The sequence below is a fragment of the Mastigoproctus giganteus genome, chromosome 9 (assembly GCF_048544385.1).
Source record: "Mastigoproctus giganteus isolate SK-2022 chromosome 9, ASM4854438v1, whole genome shotgun sequence".
Classification (NCBI taxonomy): domain Eukaryota; kingdom Metazoa; phylum Arthropoda; class Arachnida; order Uropygi; family Thelyphonidae; genus Mastigoproctus; species Mastigoproctus giganteus.
The window spans coordinates 23,760,143-23,784,473 of record NC_143583.1 but is presented as its reverse complement, the minus strand read 5'-3'; the positions used below and the strand labels follow the sequence as shown (position 1 = coordinate 23,784,473).

The window sequence follows — 24,331 nt, the reverse complement described above, 5'->3', positions numbered from 1 at the left end:
TTTTGTGTGTGATGTAGGAATATTCAATAGTCCTGAAAGGTCTACTGAGATGCCAGGAAAAAAAACAAACCAAAAATCGGGCCATATGGTAACCCCAATCCTGAATTTTTTTTTTTTTTTTTCGTCCTCAATTCTGAGGACGAAAAAAAAATTTTCGTCCTCAGCCTCCAATGCGAACCAATAAGTTATTCTCATTTTTTGTCTACATTAGTGGTATTTGCTAAATTGAAGTAAAAAGTTTGTAAAATAAGGTTGTAGTAGAAAAGATTCTTTTTATTTGTGTTATAAGAATTGTTTGCAAATTAGACTTCTAACATCGTTATTTAGTCGACCCACAGCCTTCAAAAGATTACAATTTGTTTACAATTTTCCCATTTCCTCAAAGGCATTAAAAGATTTATAGGAAACAAAAAAAAAAAAAAACACCACAAATGATAATATATCTCGACTTACAACCACGAATCAACCTCGCGCTCTAATTAATTATTTAGTTGTGGGATTTTTTGTAATTATTATTTTTTTCTTTTCTTTTCTTTTATTTTTTCACAAGTTCACACACCAGAAAACAAATCAAAACTGATTAACAAACAATCCAACAGATGGCAGAGCATAGCAATGTCTTACTATACTAAAATCAACATAAAGAAAATAAAATATTTCATCATTTTGATTACTTTTTAAAATCAGTTCAGTAATTTTTAAAAGGTTAATTAAAATTCGGAGTGCTGGTCACTAACTTTTATAATAATAATAAAGAATTACGTACTCTAATATCCGAACAGGACACCTAGAAATTATTAAGCGCCCATGAAAATTTTTACTTTACTCATCATAACCAGAGAATTATCAGTTCTTGGCAGTACATGTACTTGAAAAATATTTCACTATTGAAAATTGAGCACATCATATCTTAACAAGTTCCATGCATATGATGACTCAGAACTGACTAGGCTCTGAACCACTTTCACAAAATAGCAAATGCCAAGTGCGCTATTTTTACACATAGTCAGAAGGCTGCAAAGAGCGCCTTTGATATATATTCCCAAATATAGAGCACCTTTTCTTTGTCTTTTTTTCTCCCTTCTTTTTCAAACACTTGCACTTACAAACAAACTCTTCATGTAATATCATTCATGTAATACTATTGCCAAAGTTCTATATAATTGTTTACTATAAACCAACATTCAAATGTTGGTTTATAATAAACAATTATGAACAAAAATAAATAAATACGAGAGAGAGAGAGAAAAAATAATTGAATCGATGCTTATGAAGATAGGAAATTTAAGATTATTTTTTCTATAACGTGGAAATTACAATAAATAATAAGCAATATATGAAAATTAATAATTTGACTATGTATTTCATCTAAGTTGCCAAATGTCCAGGAAATAAAATAAACAAAATAAAAAATAGATGATTTTATGATATCAAAGTTACACTATTGCTTATTTTCGATTGCTTATGTTGCGGTCTCCAAAGACCGAAATGGAAGTGTTTCCGATAATTTTTTTCTTCTATATATACAGTATATACACATCAACTTTCGTATATTTTTGGTTGACTGTTGTAGGGTTTAGACGCATCAGTAATCTAAGCCATATTCTGCCGTATACATCGATAAATTGCGCGTGGTCAATTCGCCTTTTGCTGGAAGAAGAGCTCTAGTTTCTAGAATGAGAATCACGCTACCACGTCTGGGGCTGACTAACTCAGCCACGTTATGATAAAGATCCATAAAAATTCCTCGCGTCATTGAGGGGATTCGAACTGAGGTCTTTTCCTCCTGTGTGAAAATGGTGATCATATCAACTGTGCTACCCACGAGGGTGTGTATTTTTTAACTGTCATACATACCTCAATGATGAACTAATAAATATTTTATTAAGTAATCACTGTGAAAATTATAAGCCGATCCTACAATTCTAGAGACTGGACGAGCGAATTAAAGTTGGGACAAAGGTTAGCAAAGAAAGGAGAGGGAGAAGGAGTTCCCTTTGCCTGCATGACGGAGAGTCTCCCTGTTGGCAGAAGGGGGACCCTTTTAATTTTCAGTTCCTGATCTATATGCACTTCACCCCTTAAGGACCGACCTGAGAAAGGTGTGTTATGTAAGTCATACCTTACTCTCGGTTAATTAAGTTGAACTTAATTATCTCAGCAAAGTTGGCTGCTTTTACCAAATGCTCTCTTATAATGACAAATTATTAGCATTAGCATTAGCATTAGTAGAGGCATATGATGCAAGAAGGCAAGCTTATTCAGCATCAGCCAAAAAAAAAAAAAAAAAAAAAACCCACTCCCATTTCACCCCTCCGTTCGTTCGAAATACCTGTCCAGTTGAGCTTTAAATTTGTTTAGGCTATCAACTTCAACAACAAGTGATGGAAGTCGGTTCCACCAACCAACCACCCACTGGCCAAAGGCAAATTTCCGCACATCTATCCGACATCCGTCCTTCCTCAATTTGAATTTATGCCCTCTGAGCTGATTATTCTGAGCAAGATGAAGAATCCCATTGGCATTGAGCATACGCAAACCATTCAAAGCCTTATACACCTCTATCAGATCACCTCGCCGGTGCCTAGTTTCCAGACACTGTAATTTGCAAAACTTAAGCCTGTCTTCGTAAGAGCAACCCTTTGTTCCATTCACTAATCTTGTTGCCCTTCTCTGTACCAGTTCCAGCAGCTCTACATCCTTCTTGAAATGAGGCCTCCAGACCTGTATACAGTACTCAAGATGTGGCCTAACCATTGCCTTATACAAAGGAATAATCACCTCCTTATCCCTGCTAGAAAAATTCCTGTATATCATTGACAAGACACCATGAGCTACTCTTGCAGCTCATCTGCACTGCTCAGAGAACTTCATATCTGCCTGCACAATTACCCCCAGGTCCTTTTCATTCTCCACCACTGTCAGTGTAGTACCGCAGAGTTGATACGTTGCTCTGGGGTTACTGTTTCCCATATGCAGCACTTTACATTTGTCGATGTTAAACCTCATTTGCCACCTCTCAGCCCATCTGTTCAACCTTTCCAGATCCTGTTGCAGCAGCATAGCGTCAGTATTGTCCTTAACGACCCTGCCAACCTTTGTATCATCTGCAAACTTGGACATTAAACTTGATATCCCATCATCAATATCATTCATAAACACCGAAAACAACAACGGACCCAACACCGAACCTTGAGGAACTCCACTAATAACATTAGTCCACGTTGAGCAGTGTCCATTGATTACCACTCTCTGTCTTCTGCCACTCAACCATCCCCTTATCCATAGCAGCAATTTGCCTCCAATGCCACACTGCTCCAATTTGTGCAGCAGTCTTCCATGTGCAACGGTATCAAAAGCCTTTCTAAGATCCAAATATATAATATCAAAGTTATTCCCTGCATCCAGTTCTTTTGTGACTACATCATAGTATCCAATCAAATTGGTCAGGCAAGACCTGCCCTTAACAAAACCATGCTGCGTCTGAGCTATAACTGAATTCTTGTCTAGATGATCCTGCAGTGCTTCTTTAACCAGTGCCTCCATTAACTTACCTGGAACAGAAGTTAGACTAACAGGTCTATAATTACTTGTGTCAGCCTTTGATCCTCCTTTGTGAATTGGGGTTACATTTGCACAACTCCAGTCTATGGGTACCTCCCCTGAGTCCAAAGAAGCTCTCATAATTATGGCTGGGGGTTTGCTTACCTCCTTTGCTGCCTCCTTTAATATAACTGGATAGATCCCATCCACCCCAGGTGCCTTATTTATGTTTATCCTCAACAATCTCTCCTCCACTTTCCTCTCAGTTATTACAAAATCATCCAGCTCACTGCCAATGTTTACTTTACCTACATCATTCTCCTTCCTGAATAACTCCTCATGCGTGAATGTAGATGCAAAATACTCGTTTAGATTGTTAGCCACCTGAGCAGGATCCTCAACTGTTGAACCATCAATATCCAGTGGACCAATCTGATTCATCCCTTTCCTTCTCGAATTTAAATATGTAAAGAACTCTTTTCTGTTTTTCTTTGCATCCTTTGCCAAGGATTTTTCGTAGTCTGCCTTTGCCTGCCTAATCTCCTTTGTGACTTGGTTACAGACCAACTTATATCTATCATAGGCTTCCATGTCACCCATTAATTTGTATGTATCCCATGCATTTTTCTTCTCTGACACATGTCTCATTTGTTCATCTGACAACCATTTAGGCCTAAACCTTGAACAATATTTCTTATTTGGTATGTAAAGCCTGGTAGCCTCCAAGATTAGTTCCTTGAATGCTTCCCATTTTGAGTTTGCTGTTAGTAACATCATCAGTTGGTCCCACTGTATAGAATTTAAATACTGTCTCAAACCATCATAGTTGCCTTTACGAAAACAAAAACCCTTCCCTTTACCTCTGATGGTAGTTACCTCCTTGAGTAAATCCCACTTCAACACAGTGTGATCACTGCCACCTAGTGGTTCATTTATCTGCAGATTCTTAATGCATGAAGAATCACTACTGATAATCAGATCAAGAGTATTGCTCCCTCTTGTTGCCTCACGAACATGCTGATGTAGAAAACAATCATCCAATAAATCCACAAAAGCCTTGCTAGTGTGCGAGTGACCAACCCACAAATTCCAGTCAATATCTGGGAAATTAAAATCCCCCATTATAAGACTCTCTGATTTACTGGCCCACTCTATTTCCCTGTACAATATCTTATTATACTCCTCAGAGTCATTAGGCCTATAGCACACTCCTACTCTCAATTTTGATTTCCCTATGCTTATGTCACACCAAACTGACTCGACACTGCCTTGTCCATCGATGTCGACTGGCTTCACTTCCTTGGACTTTATGTGTTTCTTAATTAATCGCATAACCCCTCCTCCCCTCCTGTCCTGTCTATCCTTTCTATACACATTGTATTCCCCAAATTCCAGTTCCGCATTACTTATATCTGTGTGACACCACGTCTCTGATATCCCAACAATATCTGCCTTTGATGTTTTGAGCAATACCTCAAATTCATCAAATTTATTTACCAAACTCCTAGCATTGGTGTACACGCAGGTATACATGCACCTGTTTCTATTCTTAGCTACCCTAACACAACCCATGTGTTTACTTGTACCGCAATGACTCCCAGCAGTCTCTGAAATATCCTGCATCTTGTTTTTCAGGCTTCTGCTCATTTCAATAGAAGCAGTGCAAGAATCACTTCCACCTCTGCCAGTGGCTACTGTTAATCTATTAGTCCTTGTATCCCCCCCAACTAGGAGTTTTCCGACCCACCTAACATTGCCTCGACAGCATTTATGCTGTCGAGGCATTATGACCTAACTAGCAGGATATTTTGCTTGGTTAACCCTAAAATTAAGATGGTTAGGTGCGTGTGTGTATAAAACTGCCACTGATCTTCAGGTGTCTGCTTGTAAGACAAAAACCAAAATTTCCAGGATGAAAATAAAAAAAAAAAAAAAAAGAGAGAGAGAGAGAAAAGATACAACCCTTACTGGAGATCTAGTAACTCAACAACCTTATAAAGGACAAAGGAATTTTATGGTCTCAACCACATTGTGAAAGAGCTCACAAAAATTCCTAGTATTATTAATGAGATTCGAAGGGCTTTTTCTACAATGGTGGGAAGACGGTGAATATAAGTACTGTACTACCAACGAGAATACAATGAAAAAAGATAGCGGACATAAGAACAAGGGAAAGGAAAGGAGGCGGAAAATAGATTCTCTTGATCTGTTAGTTAGACCGTCAGTCTCGGGTAGGGGCTGCACCAGTCCTCTCCACCCTTGAAACAGGTTTAACATCTGGCAAGTCTGCGCGAGTAACACAGTGGTTTCGCCACCATCCTCCCCACACCTTGTGGAAAAGCTCAGATTCGAATCCCGTCGATGATGCGAGCAACATTTATGGGCTTTTTTCACTCCGTGGCTGAATTACTCTGACTCAGGTGTAGATAGCAAGGTTTCTCCCCGGAAATAAGGGATTTCTCGTCCAGCAAAACAGGAAAATCGACCAGTCACACAAGCAATTTACAGACGCAATACACATGAGTAGTGAATTGACATTCCAAGTGACCCTAATATAATAATTTTCAGATCTGGAACATGTGCACTGGTAGAACAGTGGTATCATCACCGTTCTTCTCCACTGGTGGAGCAGCCTTAGGTTCGATTCCAGCCAGTGATTAAAAGAATTTTCATGGGAGTTTTTTTTTTTTTTTCCGTGGCTGGATAAATTTGTCTCAGGTGTAGATAGCCTGGTTATTCCCAGGGACTGGAGGTTTTTCGTCTTGAAAAACAGGAAAATCAACCACAGAACACATGGGTAGATGAAATAATTTTCCGGGTAACCCACATAAATAATCTTTTTTTTTTTTTTTTTTACATCCGGCAAAACAGACAAACAGATACCAAATGAATGAAATTTATATAATGAATACGCTGAAGATTCTTAGCATTAGTTGTTTTAATTTAGAGAAAGAAAAAAGTGTTGATACGTCTCTGCATTATATCATTTAACAAACTGAAATTCTTGGTAAAAATTGTTTCATCAAATATCATTACATTTTATTAAGTAACCTTGTTATATTTCTCTTTTTAAAAAGCAAGCTGGCTAAGGTGAAAGTTTTCGTTGGAATTTCACTCAACAATTATATTGATCACAATAGACTGAACTTCACAAAAATGCCTTTCCACTTTCTGTTTCATACACGTTAAATTTCTTCTGCATGGCTTTCTGTGGATACTTCCGTTGTACTGTTCTGAATTAGCACCTTTCTTTTCCAAACCAGTCCAAACAGAAAGTGGAAAGGCTTTTTTGTGAAGTTCAGTTCTTCCAAACTTATAGAACCAAAATTTACAGTGACATTCTTCCTTCTCATGTACGTATCGAAACTAATAATAATCTACAGAAATCCAAGTCAAAAAGAAATATATTCTCCTTCTACCCCTTCAATCCATTTGGTGTAGCCACCATCCTCCTAACACCTGGCGGAAAAGACTGCAGTTCTGGCAGATATGAAGTTCTCTGAGCAGTGCAGACGGGCTGCAAGAGTAGCTCATGGTGTATTGTCAATGATAAATAGGAATTTTTCTAGCAGGGATAAGGAGGTGATTATTCCCTTGTATAAGGCAATGGTCAGGCCACACCAAGAGTACTGTATACAGGTCTGGAGGCCTCATTTCAAGAAGGATGTAGAGCTGCTGCACCGAGTACAGAGAAGGGCAACAAGATTAGTGAATGGAACAAAGGGGTACTCTTACGAAGAAAGGCTTAAGTTTTGCGAATTACAGTGTCTGGAGACTAGGCACCAGCGTGGTGATCTGATAGAGGTGTACAAAGCCTTGAATGGGTTGAGCATGCTCAATGCTAATGGGATTCTTCCTCTTGCTCAGAATAATCACCTGAGAAGGCATAAATTCAAATTGAGGAAAGACAGATGTAGGATAGATGTGCGGAAATTTGCCTTTAGCCAGCGGCTGGTTGGTAGGTGGAACAGACTTCCATCCCTTGTCGTGGAAGTTGATAGCCTAAATAAGTTTAAGGCTCAGCTGGACAGGTATTTCGAACGAACAGAGGGGTGAAGTGGAAGTGGTTATTTTTTATTTATTTATTTTACTTTATTTTTTTGGCTGATGCTGCATAAGCTTGCTTTCTTGCATCAAATGCCTCTACTAATGCTAATACTAATGCTAATGACGTGAGGAATGTTTACGGGTTATTTTCACAACATGGCTTAGTTAGTTGTTCACGGACGAGAGCAGCATGATCTTTTCTCCCTTAAATCAAGGTTTTTCTTCAAGCAAACACGAAATCGACCACAGAACACAAGGAATTTTCAGACATATTATATACAGCGCAAGATAACCCTAAGTTACTTACTTGATGGGCCAAAAACACTACAACAAAAAATACTATAGATTCTAATTTCTTTCGTGCTAAAAATTTGATTGTCAGATGGACTATTGAGACAAGTCACAGAGAATAAAAATGCATGGGATGCGTATAAATAATCAGCTTATACAGAGACCTAAAGTAGATATAATTGACTCTAATAAAGTCACAAAGAAGGTTAGGGAAATTAAGGTAGATAACGAGAAGTGTCTGGCAAAGTATGCAAAGAACAGAAACAAAGACTTCTTTACTTATATTAACAGTAGAAGGAAGAGGTTGAATCATGTGGAGACACTTGATGTCAACGGTTTAACTGTTGATGATCCTACTCAGATTGTTGAAAAACTGAATAGGTATTGTGCATATACATTTAAACATGAGAATTCTTTAGGGGGAGAATGCTAGATTTGGCCAAACTCTAATGGAGCGCTAAATGATTTTGTGAAAACTGAAAGGGAAGCAGAAGAAAAATTATTGCAAATAAACATGAAAAAGCATCTCAAGTGAGAGGGAACTATCCAATTGTATTTATGGAGGAAAGTAGAGAAGTAAGCAATCTCATAGCTATAATTATGAGAGCATCCTTGATTTCAGTGATGGTCATTTGGAGAGGTATCTGCGAATTTATCCCGAATTTACGACAGGGGTGATCAAAATACTATATAAATAATTACAAATCTGTGAGCATAACATCTGTTTCAGGGAAAATAATAGAGTCACAGATGAAAGAAGTAATGCAGGACAATCCAGAGAGGAACACAATTATAGTGCATTTATAGCATAGATTTGTTAACTGTCAATATAACCTGACCATTATGATTAGATACAACGATGCAGTAACAAAGTAACTTGATGCAAAAAAATATTGGTAACATACATTTGGGATTTCAGGAACGCTTTTGACACTGTTGCACATAAAATGACTACTGTACAAATTGTAGCAATACGGCATTAAGGGCAAATTAGTGCTGACCAGTAGTTACTGACCAGGGTATGTCTGCCAGGGGCAAAGGTTGATGACGTTGTAGAGCAGATATCACCTTTTAAGGGCACAAAGGGTGATATTGTTGTACACGTTGGCATTAATGATAAGAATCCATGATTAAACAGCATCAGCCAGGGAAAACAGCCAACACTTCTCATATCAGCTGTTCACGCCTTCAAACAGTTTCTCTTGTTCTCTTTGCTTTTATTCAAGCTACTCATTTCTTCAAAAGCAGATGTGGATTTGTTTCAACAATGAAGGTAAATATCTCACATCTACCTTGAAACCACCTTTCCTCTCTTTAACATTAGCATTAGCAGACGCATATGATGCAAGAAAGCAAGCTGATATAGCATCAGCCAAAAAAAAAAAAAACACATCAAAAACCCTTTTCCATTTCATCCACACATTCACTCAAAATGTTTGTCCAGTTCTGCCTTCAACTTATTTAAGTTGCCGACCTCAGCTAAAAAAGATTGAAGTTTGTTCCAACTATCAACCACACGCTGGCTAAAGGCGAATTTTCGCAAATCTATTCTGCAATTGTCTTTCCTCAATTTGAATTTATGCCCCCTCAGGTGAGTAATCTGAGCAAGAGGAAGAATCCCATTAGCAATGAGCTTGCTCAATCCATTCAAAGCCATACACATCTCAATTAGATCACCTCGCAGGTGCCTATTCTCCAGAATTCTCTTTCATAAAGGCGACTACCGAGGTCTGAGACGGTATTTAAATTCTATACGGTGGGACCAACTAATGATGTTACTAACGGCAAATTCAAAATGGGAAGCATTCAAAGAATTAATCTTGGAATCTACTTGGCTTTACATACCAACTAAGAAATATTGTTCAAGATTTAGGCCTAAATTGGAGGTCAGATGAACTAATCAGACATGTGGCAGACAAGAAAAATGCATGGGATTCATACAAATTAATAGGTGATATGGAAGCCTACGATAGATATAAGCTGATGTGTAACCAAGTCACAAAGGAGGTTAGGCAGGCAAAGGCAGATATCATCTTTTAAGGGCACAAAAAGTGATATACTTGTACACGTTGGCACTATTGTATATTAGCATCCTTATTGTATATTAGCATTCTTTTCCTTCTAGAGTTTTCATAAGAAAAGAACTCTTTGCTGTTTTTCATTGCATTTTTGCCAAAGATTTATCGCAATCTCCCTTTACCTCCTTTGTCACTTGATTAAAGACTAGCTTATAGCTGCCATAGGCTTCTGTGTCGCCTGATAATTTGTAAGCATCCCATGCATTTTTCTTCTCAGCCACGAGCCTCATTAATTCATCTGTCATTCATTTAAGCCTAAACTTCAGACAATACTTTTTAGTTGGTATGAAAAGCCTTGTACCCTCCCAGATTTAGTCCCTTAAGGCTTCCCATTTAGAAGTCACCATTGGTAACATCATAAGTTGATCCAACTTATAGAATTCAAAAAAACTCTCTCAGACCACTGTTGTCACCTTTACGAAGTCAAAAACCCTTCCCCTTACTCCTGATGGTAATTACATCTTTAAGTAAATCCCACATCACTAGACTGTGATCACTGCCACCTAGTGGTTCCTTTATATGCAGATTCTTAATGCATGAAGAGAATCATTCCTAATAATCAGATCAAGAGTATTACTTCCTCTTGTTGTGTCTCAACATGTTGCTGTAGAAAACAGTCATCCACAAAATCCACAAAAAGTCTTGCTAGTGTGTGAGTGATCAACCCACAATTCCCAGTCAATATGTGGAAAGTTAAAATCCTCCATTATAAGACATTTTGATTTACTGGCCCACCTCTATTTCTCTGCACAATTACTCATTGTACTCGTCAGATATATTAGACTTATAATACACACATACTCTCATTTTTCCTTTTTCAATGCTTATGTACGCCACACTGACTCAATAATGCATTGTCCACCAATGTCAAGTAGATGCACTTCCTTAGATTTATGTGTTTCTTAACTAACAGTATTACCCGTCCTCCCTTCCTGGCCTGTCTATCCTTTCTGTACACACTGTACTCCCCAAATTTCAATTCTGCACTGCTTCTATCTGTGTGGCACTAAGTCTCTGATATCCCAACAATATTCACCTTTGTTGTCTTGACCAGCACTTCAAAATCATCAAATTTATTTACTATACTCCTAGCATTTTTCGTATACAACACATGCATTTATTTGTTCCATGATGACTCCCAGCAGCCCTTGAAATCTCCAGTACCTCGCTTTCCAGGCTGCTGCTCATTCCAATAGAAGCAGTGAAAGAATCACTTTCACCTCTGCCTGTAGTTATCGTTAATCTATTAGTCCCCAAGCTAGCAGTTTTTCGACCCGCCTAACATTGTCTCGATAGCATTAATAAATATTCTTGCGCCTTGTCTATTTAAGTGTATCCCATCCCTGTAAAAGCAATCTCTCTTGTTAACAAGCACAGTCCACGCTGATAAAAATTCTACCCCATGAGCCTTGCACAATCCTCCAACACCGAATTGACTGACAAGGCTTTCATCTTATACTCCCTCCTATCGTGTCTGGGCAAAATTGCAGACACTTTCAAATTTAACCGTAACTCGCGACTTTTTTTCAACATTGACCTGTATTTGTTGATTAAGTTCGCAGATCTCCTACTGTTAATGACATTAATGCCAACTTGTATAACAATATCACCCTTTGTGCCCTTAAAAGATGATATTGCTTTCCAACGTCATCAACTTTTTCCCCTGGCACACCTACCCTGGTCCAATTCCTCCTATCCTTTTTGCACAATATATTTCCGGGTGTGAAAATATATCTTGGAAATGAACCGAAAGGGGAGATTCTCCAATTCATCACAGCCTAAAGAAATGTGCAACTTGAGAATTGTTTGTAGACCTCTGGGATGGGACATGATGTTGCCTAGGGTGATGTCTCTGTATGTGCTCGTTGTAAGCAGTATAAATAAGTTAGACGCCAACTCAGCGTTGTTTTGGACTTTTATGAGAGCTTGAAGGACAGGGTAGATGGTCTCAAAGAGCTTAAATTGGGGACCCATGAAGCTCTCAGCTGTCCACATCAATTCCTGAGCTTGCACTTGATCATGAGGCAACACAGCGGTAACCTTCAGGGCAGAATGCGTTGGTCCCACAGGAGCTAGTTATTGCACAATATATACCACAAGAGCTAGTTATTGCACAATATATACCACAGGAGCTAGTTATTGCACAATATATTTCTTGTCTCCCTGACAGAGTCAGTGAGTCAGCCATAGGAAATATATTAGAAATATATAGGAAATAGTCATAGGTGGAATAGGACCTGATAGAGTTACCGACAATAACTAGCTCCTGTGAGACCAGCGCATTCTGCCCTGAAGGTTGCCGCTGTGACAGTGGCGGATTTAGAACTTGAGAGGCCCCAGGCGCAATTCAATTTTGAGGCTCCCTTCTAAATATTTTCTGTACCACTACAGTGTGCATTCTACGCGCACATTTTTACTATAGCACGCGCTCTAGATTTGGTGTTGCGGTTTTAATCATTTTGGTTGCGCAATTCTTTCATACATATTTTAACTAATTTTTAAATGAAAAAATGACACAACTACCATCCCTCCAAAATCTCACATTAATATATAAAATTAATACATAAAATCTAGCATTAATAATAATATGTATTCTACTTCAGATTCACTTAGTTCGCATAGATATTTCATATAATATGTGGGGATATTCGCATAAGAGTTTACTAACTTCTCATATTAAATTATAGTTTTATTCAGTAACGGTAATAAAGATGAGTGTAAAAATTTAAAATGAAACAATTTTATTATTATTATTATTTTTTGAGATCTGAGATTTGAGGCCCCCTCGATTTAAGAGGCCCCAGACGCGAGCCTCGTGCGCCTGTGCGGAAATCCGCCACTGCGCTGTGATCTGACCATTGAGAGCTTCATTGGTCTCCCAATTTAAGTCCATCGAGCGCATCTACCCGGTTCTTCAAAGCTCTCATAAAGGCCCATAACAACGCTGTGTTGGCGTCTAATTTCTTTACACTGCTTACATCGAGCATACACAAAAATATCACCCTTGGTGAAATCATGTCCCATCCCAGAGGCCTGCAAACATTTCACAAGGTGCATATTTCTTTAGGCTGTGATGAGTTGGAGAATTTCCCCCTTCGGTTCACCCCAGAGCCACAGGACTCCCGCTATTTTGTGTACATTGCTTTGTTGCTATAGACTGGGGCATGATTTCCGTTTAAATACGATTTAATTAATTAAAAATGAAAATTTAAAAAAATTAATAAATTTTATTGATTTAATTTACTATACTATACTTGACTATGCAATACTGTACTAAACTAATGCAGTAATACGTATTCCGCTATATAGGTTTACGTTATACATTAGCTATCAAATTCGAGATATACGTTATAAAGTTACGCTATATCGTAACGATCACAATGCTAAATCAGTTATAACCTTAGCTAAATACATAAGATATATGCCCAAAAAAACCCAGGGGTTCACATCTGGTGAGTATGGGCTTGGCACACTCAGGGTCCTGAGCTGGATATCATCGTTCTTCTCCTTCTTGGTGATCTTCTTCTACTTCTGATTCTCTCTCTCTCTCTCTCTCTCTCAGAGTAATTCAGAATTTTTTTTTTTTTTTTTTTTGGCTGGTGCAGCATAATCTCAGGCTTCCTTGAACCATATGCCTATAATAATAATAATAATAATAATAAAGTGATTAAAACCTTCAAGATACTTATTTATTACAATTAAACCCTGCTATTCTTCTACGCTATTGAATACATGTACAGCCAAAACACCAATGCGATCGCGGTAAGAGTAATGAGTTGTAACTTACAAAGTCACTAGCTAAATTTAAAAAAATACGCTAACGAACACTATACTAAGCCTATTTAATGTATTTGTAAAACACAAATTAATCGGTTAGCTAATCAAAAAATACAACAGATATATGCCCAAATACTTAATTATTACAATTTAAACCTACTATTCTTCAGAGCTACCGGCTACGCTACAGTATTCCAGAAAAAAACACCGCTGATAGCGATAGGGATAGCGAGTTCATTCAAGGGCTTAAACACCTTAATCAGTTAACCTCGTTGGTGCCGTCTTCAGACGCTAATTTTCAATCAGTACTGAGCATACTCAATCCATTCAAAGCCTTACCTTTTGTTCTCACTAACGTTGTTGCTGTTTGAAACCTTTTCAACAGAGCGTCGTACTTCATAAAATCAGGCCTCCAGACCTGTATGTAATACTCAAGTTGTGGCCTAACTATTGCCGTATAGTGGGACATCACCTCCTTATCTCTGCTGGCAAAATTCCTGTATGTCATTGACAAAACCCCATGAGCTGTACCAGCTCCCTGTTTGCACTGCTCAGAGAACTTTATATCTGACAGCATGGTTACCTCTAGATTAGGGGCGTAGCTACGGTATAGCAAAAGTAGGCAAAGCCTAGGGGCCCTACTTCACCAGGGCCCATACACAGATAGAATAAGGAAGGAATTCTTATATCTTATCGCCAAAACAAACCCAGGCGGCGGCAGTCTTTATTTTGCTTTTACAAATGCAACTTTGTTTAGTGATCCGACAACGTTCGTTACTGTATGTGTACGCATCACATCGTATGGTGTTCGGGATTCCCTAACTCGACAGGAGGACAGGGTGACAGGCCCACCGTATACGAACATTTAGCCATATACGATGGTCAAAAGTTGATAGTTGATTAATTTCAATTCAAGTTTGTTCAAGTTCAAGGCATTATCAAAACAGCAATTGACATACAAAAATGTATTTGTTTATTATTGCTATTTGTATTTAAAATATAAAGATTAAAATTAAATTAATAAAACTTTAAGTTAAAAATGAATGAAAAGAAAAAGGGAAAGAGTGGACCCCAAAAAGAACAATGGAGAGAGCAAAAGAACAAGCAGTCAATAAATTACCTAAATTAGATAATTTCTTTACAGAACACAGTAATGAATTATGTCCAGAAGAAGGTAAAGAGAAGACCAGGATTGAATCGGAAAATGCGGAAAAGAATGCTGCTAGTGTAAATATATCTGCGGATTATTTAAATCAAGCAGGGTCATCAAAAGAAAACAATTCAAAAATGCAATTCAACAATTCGAAAACAATTCAAGAAATGTGTTATTACAATAATAGATATGCCTTTGTCGGAAATTAGTGTTGAACGCACTGTACCGTTTATTCCCTCAATCGATCGTGGAGAATACGTGGACATCAACATTTCCGATGAAACAAAAAGAAACATTATGAGTTTGTCACCTCAGAGGCCTAACGGATCATTTCCAAGGGATCCTCAACAACAAAATAGAAGTTTTAGTGACACGTACTACTTTTCTACTTCAACGTATGGTCCAGTTCCTCGTTTGTGGCCGGACTATATAGCAATGGTCAGTACTCAGTACGCAGTACTCACGCCTTGAGTACTGCGTACAGGTCTGGAGGCCTCATTTTAGAAAGGATGTAGATTTACTTGAGCGTGTACAGAGAAGGGCAACAAGATTGGTGAGGGGAATGAAGGGATCCTCTTACCAAGAGAGGCTTAAGTTCTGCAAATTGCAGTGGCTGGAGACTAGGCACCTGCGCGGTGATCTGATTGAGGTATATAAGGCCTTGAATGGGTTGAGCACGCTGAATTATGATGGGATCCTTCCACTTGTTCAGACTACGAACCTAAGGGGGCATAAATTCAAATTAAGAAAAGACAGATGTAGAATAGATGTACGGAAATTTGCCTTTAGCCAGCGGGTGTTTAATTGCTGGAACAAAGTTCCATCTGTCGTTGTGGAAGTTGATAGGTTAAATAAATTTAAGGAGGAACTGGACAGGCATTTGGAGGGAATGGTGTGATTTTTTTTTTTTTTTGTCTGATGCTGCATAAGCTCATACACATGCTTTCTCGCATCACATGCCACTACTACTACGAGATTGGAAAAATCTATCTTTTAGGATAAAAACTCACAAGGAACAAGTAAGATACAGATCCTCATTTTGGAAAATGGTACTAGAACGGTTATTTCGGATAACGCTTATGTTAGGTAAAAATTCTTTACCATTTCGCGGTCATCGGGAAGGATTTTCGGAAGATTACAACGACAATTTTTTTTATCGCAAGTCCGTTTACTTTCCTGCTATGATGAAACAAATGTAATGAAACAAATTATTAATAAGCCATCTGGTTCAGTAATTTGTATTTAGCTCCACTATCCCCAATGAATTAATAGAATGTTTAGGTACCAAATTAATAAAAGAAATGTGTTACACTCAAAATTAATTCAGCACGATTATATTCACTAATTTTAGATACTACTCAAGATCTCACAAAAAAAGATTAATTAAGTGTTATTGTACGACAGGTTCACATAATTCGCGACGAAAATGAAAAATCGAAAGATTTTGAAATTTGTGAAACGTTTTTAGGATTCTATGACATGAATTCGGCATTCGGCAGAAACGAGGACGAATAATATAATGAAAATATTACACAAACTAAATATTCCCATTGAAAAATGGTACAGTCGTGGATATGGGGCTAATGCCATGAGTGGGGTTTATAATGGTGCAAGTCACAATATAAATTTAGTTATTAATGATAGCGTAAATTTTTGTAATAACGTTTCATCATTTTTCAACATTCTTCAAGTTTTGTATAATTTTTTTTGGAAATATTACAAAAAGATGGGATCTTTTTGCTAAATTTATTGGGGAATGTGAAGTTACATTAAAAAAACTCAACCCTACTCTCTGGTCTGGTAGATTACAATCTATAACAGCTATGAAAGTTCATTTTGTGGATATTATAAAAGCTTTGACAGAAATGAATCTTTAATCAACTAAAAAAGCAGACCGAGACGAAGCGCATAGAATAATGGAGTAAATGATGACATTTGATATTATTTTCATTTGTATATCTTTGAATAACGTGATGTGCGAAATTAATTGTTTCAAAAACTCTACAGAAGCATGATATAGACATCGATGAATGTACTTCTGTATTGGATCGAGTCAATAAAAATTTATAAAACATTCGAAATTCATACGAACAAATTATATACGAATCTGAGCAAATTGCCAAGGAGTTCGGAGTAGATCCCTATTTTGAAGACAAACGACTACCGTAGAACTAAAAGATAGTTCGATGAATTAGCTTTAGATTTTTTGTTTTTTAATCAGTGTTTTTTACTGTTTTAGACAAAATCATAATACAAATTAAAAATCGTTTTGAAAGTATGAAGTTAGTAAAAAATTATTTTGCAATACTAGAACCGAAAAAATAATCAGTATGTCAAATATTAATATCATTATATTAAGTGAGTGTGAAAATCTCATAAAAAAGGATTAATATGTACTCTCTCTCCCCAACAGCCGATTCAATATTGTAATTTAATCACACTTATTAAACAAGATTTATCAGCAAGCATGTCTATCAAACAATTTTTTATTTGACTTTTTAGAAATTTTTACTTTATTCATATTATTTTTTACCCTGCCAGCTGTCTCTGCCGAAAGAAAATCATTTAGTAAATTACGAATAATAAAAGATTTAATAAAAGAAATGCTATTGATCAAAGTAGACTGTGCAATCTTGCAATATTGGCTATTGAGCATTAATATTCCAGTAAAATGGATTTTATTAATGATTTCGCAAATGTAAAAGTGCTAAAAGTAACATTTTAACTTTTTTCGTAAATTTATTAGTTATAGTATAATTTTTTATGTTTGTAAAATTGTATTTTATAAGTAGTATCATATTGTAATATTAATTTTCATGTTTTTGATGTTTGTAAAATTATAAAGAAATCGTAAACAAAATACATATTTATGTTATTAAAATGATTCAACATTTTTTTATATTATACCTAATTAAAATTAATTTTAATAAAAATAAGGGGATCAAAATGATTTCTTGCCTAAGGGCCCAAAAAACTTAGCTACTCCACTGCTCTAGATCTTTTTTATTCTCCATTTCCTGAGTGTCATGAAAATTAGACATTATAGACATAATGCCACATATTTCGTATATTAATCTTGGGGATTAAGTCCCCAAGAGTATTGCTTCCCATATGAAGTACTTTGCATTTGTCGATATTAAACATCAATTGCCACTTTTCAGCCCATCTACCTAATGTTGCTTAATCATCAGTTTATACAATGGGACGATCACCTCTTTTAACTTGTTGGAAATTTTCATATTTGACAGAGTCCAATAAGTCTTTGTAGGACAACTTATTGGACTCTGTCTTTCCAATAAGTTGTCCTGCAAACTTGACTGCACCACTCAGAAAAACTAATATTGGACTCCACAATTATACACGGATCGTTTTATTATCCATGTTGAGTGTAGTGTTAAAAAAAAAAAAAAAAAGGTAAAGTGCAGCCATTATCAACCCACTGCATGATGGAAGCCTCCTCAACAATTCATGCTGAGGGAAATGGACCATAATCTGCCACGCTGGTCCAGTGCGGGTTGGCAGATCGACCGTATTCAGCAGTCAGGGTCTTTAACCCCGGTCTACTCAAAGAGCGCGTGCTACTGCACTCCCGCTCCTGACCACTCGGCTACGGAGGCCTCGAGTGTAGTGTTAGCCAACTGCAATACCTGAAATTTATCAATGTTATATTTCAATTGTCATTTTTTCGCCTACTGCTAGTTTCAGAAGTAGCTCACCTTGATTATTGCTATTACCTTCTTCCCTACACAACTTATATCATCAACACCTTTAGATATTAAATTTAAATACGTCAATATCATTAAATATTAGAAAACGTTATTGAGGAAGGCGTGCATTTATTTATTACTATCAGCTGTGAAGACCATCAGCACCTGAAAAAAGCCCTTGGTCTCACTCCTCTAGTACATAATTTTTGCTTTCCTTGTGCATTTACACAAGGGTTTTGCCAGTTAATAGCCACTGATGATAAATACTTGCTATAGTATGCATTGTAGGTTTGCCTCCTCCGCCTCTCGAAATAACGTTTGATTTTGGTTTTCAATGAATACAATGTGAAATAATTTTTACTGCCAAAAATGACAAAAAAACATTACCCTCTAGTTAGCGACCCATGAAAGTAGACATCCCCTCTCTTTTTCATGTGGTCGACTATTCATGCCATATTTGCCCTTAAGACGTTCTCTCTTCAAAAAAAACCCTATTAGCATTGGTAGCGGGAAATTATGCAAGAAAGCAAGCTTATGCAGGATCAGCCAAAAAAAAAAAAAAAAACACCTCCCATTTCACCAACCCATTACCTATAATAGTTTGTCTAGTTCTTCCTTAAATTTATTTAAGCTATCTACTTCCACAGCAGATGGAAGTTTCTTCAAGCACTCAACCACTTGCTGGCTAAAGGCAAATTCCCGAAAATCTATTCTGGAACCCTCCTTAAATTTGAATTTATTTCCTCATGTGCATTGTCTGACCAGTAGGAAGAATCCCATCAGCATTGAGCTTTCTCAAACCAGTCAAAGCCTGAAACACCTCAGTCAGATTTCCTCGCAGGTGTCTAGTCTTCAGACGCAGCATTTTGCAGACTGAAACTTTCCTTGGTAAGAGCACACTTTTATTCACTTCTCCAATCTCGTTACCCTTCTCTGTACTCGTTCCAGCAGCTCCATATCCTTTCTAAAACGAGGTCTCCGGACCTCTTTGCAGTATTCAAGATATGGCCTGACCATGGCCTTATACAATGAAATAATAACCTCTTTATGTCTGCCAGCAAAATTCCTGTATGTCATTTACAAAACTCCATTAGCTGTCCTGGCAGCATGTCTGCACTTTTAAGAGAACTTCATATCTGACTACACAATTATACCTGTCTCTTTCATTTTCCACTACACTGAATGTAGTACAATCCACAGTTGGTACGTTACTCTGGAGTTATTGCTACCCATGCAGTACTTTGCATTTGTCAAGATTAAGCTTCAATTGCGATTTTTTGGCCCATCTGTCTAACTTTTCTAAATCCTGTTGCAGTAGTATATCGTCATTAACCACCGTGCCAACTTTTGTATCGTCTGAAAAACTTGGACATTAAGCCTGATATGCCTTCATAAATATCATTTATAAATATAGAAAACAACAATGGGCCCAACGTCGAACCCTGGGGGATTCCACCAATAACATTCGTCCAAGAAGAGCAGTGTCCATTGATTACCACTCTCTGTCTTCTCCCACTCGACCATCTTTTATCCATAGTAGGATCTTGCCCTTAATGCCACACTGCTCCAATTCGTACAGTAGTTTTTTATGTGCAAACCTAAAACAGTATCAAAAGCGTTCATGAAATCCAAGTGTATGATCATGCATCTTGAACCGGCTGGTCACTTGTGTTCCCATAAAAAAAATATTAGTAATGATATTTTGGCTATGCAGATCTATTTGTAGGTAAAATTATTTTCATGCATTGCCAAATGACAGGTTATTACAACGCCATCTGTCGAGATTCGACAGATGGCGTTGGCATATTGGGTGCTGAGATTCCCTAATATTTTGTTAGGGTATAGTTATTTGATTTTTAGTCAGCTCAGCTGATGGCAAATCATTGTATGTTTAGTTATCTGCTTAAGAAGTTAAAGTTATGGAATTTAGCCCAAGGAACTATATGATCAGCAAGTATTTAGAGTTAAGGAATGATTTCAACCAAATGGCAGATGCCTAATGTTTAATGGCTGGAAATCAGGCACCTCCTGAGGGACTTGAAATGGATTGAATAAATTAAATGTTAACGTCCTTCTTTGTCGGACGGTGCATATAAGTAGGGTATATTAATTACAATTAAGGAAGCTGTTGCATGTCAGATTTAATAACAGAAGTCATAAATAAATAAAGGCAGCACACAATACATTTTCTTTTATTCAGTGAGTAACGGATTGTTGGAAAACAAACTTTCGTCCGATATTGTGGAAGTAGGGGTAGTTTGAATAAATTTCAGGAAGGATTAGACAAGTGATGTGGGTAGGTTTCTTTTTTTTTTTTTTTTTGTTTGATGTTGTATAAGCATCCTTTGTCATTGCGGTATTAAAACTAATACTAAAAACTAGTTCTGTAGAACCAACCATTTTATGCATTTACTGTGATGAAATTTTTTTTTTCAGCTATTGAATTTATTAAACTTGAAGAACTTTATTTAATAATTTCAGTTTGTTTTATGCTCTTGCAATTTTATCAACAGTTTCTCAAATATATGTGTGTATATATATATATATATATATATATATATATATACATGTGAAGAAATATAACAGAATTTCTAAAAAAGGTTTTAGAGATTCTGTTACAAGTCGTTTAGTAGGAAGAAAAAGGAGGAAGCATTTAAGATGTTCCATCATCGTTTTCCGAATGTTTCCTTCTTTCATATATCAGGGTGTTTGCGACGGTCGTTTAGATTTGAAATCAGGTAATGTTTGAGCTGAAAATTAAATTTTATATTTACTATTATATTATGTTACAAGATACTAAAGATGCACTATGGATGGTAATTTTATAATATGATAAACATTGCTAGGCATTATGTACGATCATGAGCGTCTTTAGATCTATTTATAAAGGGCCAAGGATGCAACAGTAGACGTTAAATATATATATATTTTGCCAACTATTTAGTTAAAGTTATGAAGTAATGTCAAAAATTCATGGAGAAAGTGCCTCCTCGTTTCCCATCTTTATTTTTAACCAGTGCTATCTTCCCTTTGTATATTAAAGCATCCACCAGGGGTGGAGGAGAGAAAGAGAGAGTAAAGCTTTGTGAAATATCTGCTTCTATTGCTTTATGTTATTTAAAAAATTTGCTAAAAGTTGAATTTTAAGAAACATTAAGAGTTTATATAAAAAGGCTCCTTGACTGCATTCCACAGCCCTTTTTTATATAAACAAAATTTTTACTAAGCTGAGCAGAAATTTGTTTATGTGAAAATGATAAAAACTATGATGTCAGTCTAACCTCAATTTTAAATGCGTAAGTCCACCAAGTTATACTATAACAAGTTCCTAATGTCATTAATTTAATGACATTCAAAAAAATTTTCATCATAAGATGAATTTAACTATTTCGCCCAATGATTCATTGGGCAAAATAGTTCTGCATATGTCTGTTTATATTCCTTTTCAGAGACTTCCTAGGCGCCTCCGTAGCCAGGTGGGAAGGAGCAGCAGTGCGTAGCACACGCTTCTTGATTAGACTGGGGTTCGAGCCCGTCACCACCAAATACGGAGGATGCGGAAAGGTCAGGGAATGACCACCGCATATTCCCGGAGCAATATGGCCTTAGTTGCTAATGCTCCTAAAAACCAAATAACAACAACATAACATCAGAGACTTCCTAACTTGGAATGCCCTCTCTTTGATCTCTGGCTGGAAATCTCTCTCCCAACCTGTAAAATTCAACTGTTTCCCCTATCATTCTCCCAACTCCTCTGGTGCACTATGGCCACAGATGCTGATGCACCAAATAAATCCTCAATCAACTAACCAACCAACTCAACTCCTCTAATCACTCGGATCACTTTGAAACTTGGCTGTTGCTTTTGTAACAGTAAGAAAAATTTGGTGATTTTAATGTTCACGACTCCAGTTGGCTTCAGTTTTCTAGTTATATGGATCAAGCCATTTGAGATACCGAAACTTTTACAATACTAATAACCTCATGCAGCTTGCTCCTTTACCTACTAAAATACCAAACACCCCTCACTTTTAATCACTTTTTCACCAACTTTTCAAAGCACACAGTCAGTGTTAGTGGTCCTCTAGACACTTCAGCTCACAACTTGGTGATAGCATCATCTCCAATGATGGCCCTTCTCTTGTGGCTGTTCTCAGCCTTATATTGTTTGGCATTAATGGAATGGGGAAATGGGATGATCTGCTTGATTTTTACTCCTCTTTATCTTGGTCAAATTACTGTTTTAAACAGGGCTGACTCAAGAAGATATGGTGCCCCTAGGCCATGTTGATTGATGGCAGCCCCCCCTGCCGATTTTAATTTTTAAGAATGATTAATTTTACCAATTTGTGCCAAGGTGTATGGGGCATTGGTGCCCACTAAACCTTGGCACCCCTAGGCTGGTGCCTACTGGGCCTTACCCTAAAGCAGCCCCTGGGTTTAAATCATCTGATCTTAAGAAAGAATTTATATAAAAAGGCTCCTCGGTGTTGTGATTCAATTAAATTTAAATTCGAGGGCTTTTTTTTGGGATCTAATCACGTCAGAAGAATTATTCTAGTAGGGACGAAATCCTTTATTCCACATTACACCCTAATCTTACCTTAGCTTTCCAACAAATGTGCCACAGCTGTTTGAGATAAGAATGTAGCATATCACAAATGGCTTGTATCCAGATCTCTAGCTTCATTTTCTGCTGCTTACACTAAGCTCGTAACAGTTGTAAGACATTTATTAATCTGTCCAAATTTGATTTGTCTAAGGGTAGAAAACTTGCTTCTTGGCCAATGATTCTGGTCTCTTGCTAAAACTGTTGGCCATCAATTTGTCTATCGATATTACTATCTCTGTTAAAACCGATGGTTGTATTGCATCCTCAGCTAAAGACAAAGCTCACTTACAGCATATATTTTTTTCTGTTGTATCAGTGATCTTGGTACACTAATAGCTATCATACCCAATTAATACCTCCCCATGATTTTCAGACAGAAAGACATTACCAGAATTCTGAAAAATCATGATACCAAGAAACTCGAGGATCTGATGGCATTTCTCCACTTGCTCTCAAAACCTGTACTCCTGTTCTGTGTTAACACTTTATTACACTGGTGTTTTTCCTTCTGCTCAGAAATTTGACCACATCCAGCCATTCCTGAAATGAGTGACAATTCCTTCTCTTCCAATTATCACACCACTGCACTTACCTGTACTCTTTCCAAAATGATTAACTACCAACTCTTAAGCTATCTGAAAATGTTTTACCATATTTCAGAACCATAAAGATATGTTGTTATTGGTATTACTTTGTAAAATTTCAATTGTGTTTCTTTCCTTGTTTTCTTAGCCAGAGTTCTTTTTATTGTTTCACATATATTTTAAAATTTTACCAATTTCTGGTTCATATCTTCTTCGACATCATATGTTATATCACATCCTAGTTTTACTTGTTCTAATATTTTATTGTCTATAACTATTTTTGTTCTCATCGTATTTTTTCCCTTTAAAAGCCATTGTTCTAGTTTTCGTCGTTGATATTTTAACTTTATAATATTCTGTTATTTTGTTTAGTTTTAATACTGCTCTTTGTAAATTATCTTCACTATCTTGAATAATTACTTGATCATTTGCAAATAACAGACAGTGTATTAATCCTATTCTTTATATTTAAATATATACATGTACCTGTATTAATTTCTTCTTTCTATTTACATATCATATCCTTGATATATATATGT

General features: G+C 36.8%; 2 protein-coding genes across 2 annotated transcripts in view; one reads left to right on the top strand and one right to left on the bottom strand.

Annotated features, from left to right (window-relative positions):
- The window catches only part of LOC150080096 (ecdysteroid-phosphate phosphatase-like), a 62,965-nt gene extending 62,095 nt beyond the window's left edge, over positions 1-870 (bottom strand). The window contains exon 1 of the mRNA XM_090381668.1: positions 767-870. The gene's annotated coding sequence lies outside the window, so the exon portion shown is untranslated. The remainder of the gene's footprint in view (positions 1-766) is intronic.
- Positions 871-21,223: 20,353 nt separating this feature from the next.
- LOC150080095 (ecdysteroid-phosphate phosphatase-like) overlaps positions 21,224-24,331 on the top strand; it is an 89,345-nt gene continuing 86,237 nt past the window's right edge. The window contains exon 1 of the mRNA XM_090381563.1: positions 21,224-21,334. Coding sequence (XP_090237689.1) covers positions 21,255-21,334 — 80 coding nt within the window. The 5' untranslated portion in view covers positions 21,224-21,254. The remainder of the gene's footprint in view (positions 21,335-24,331) is intronic.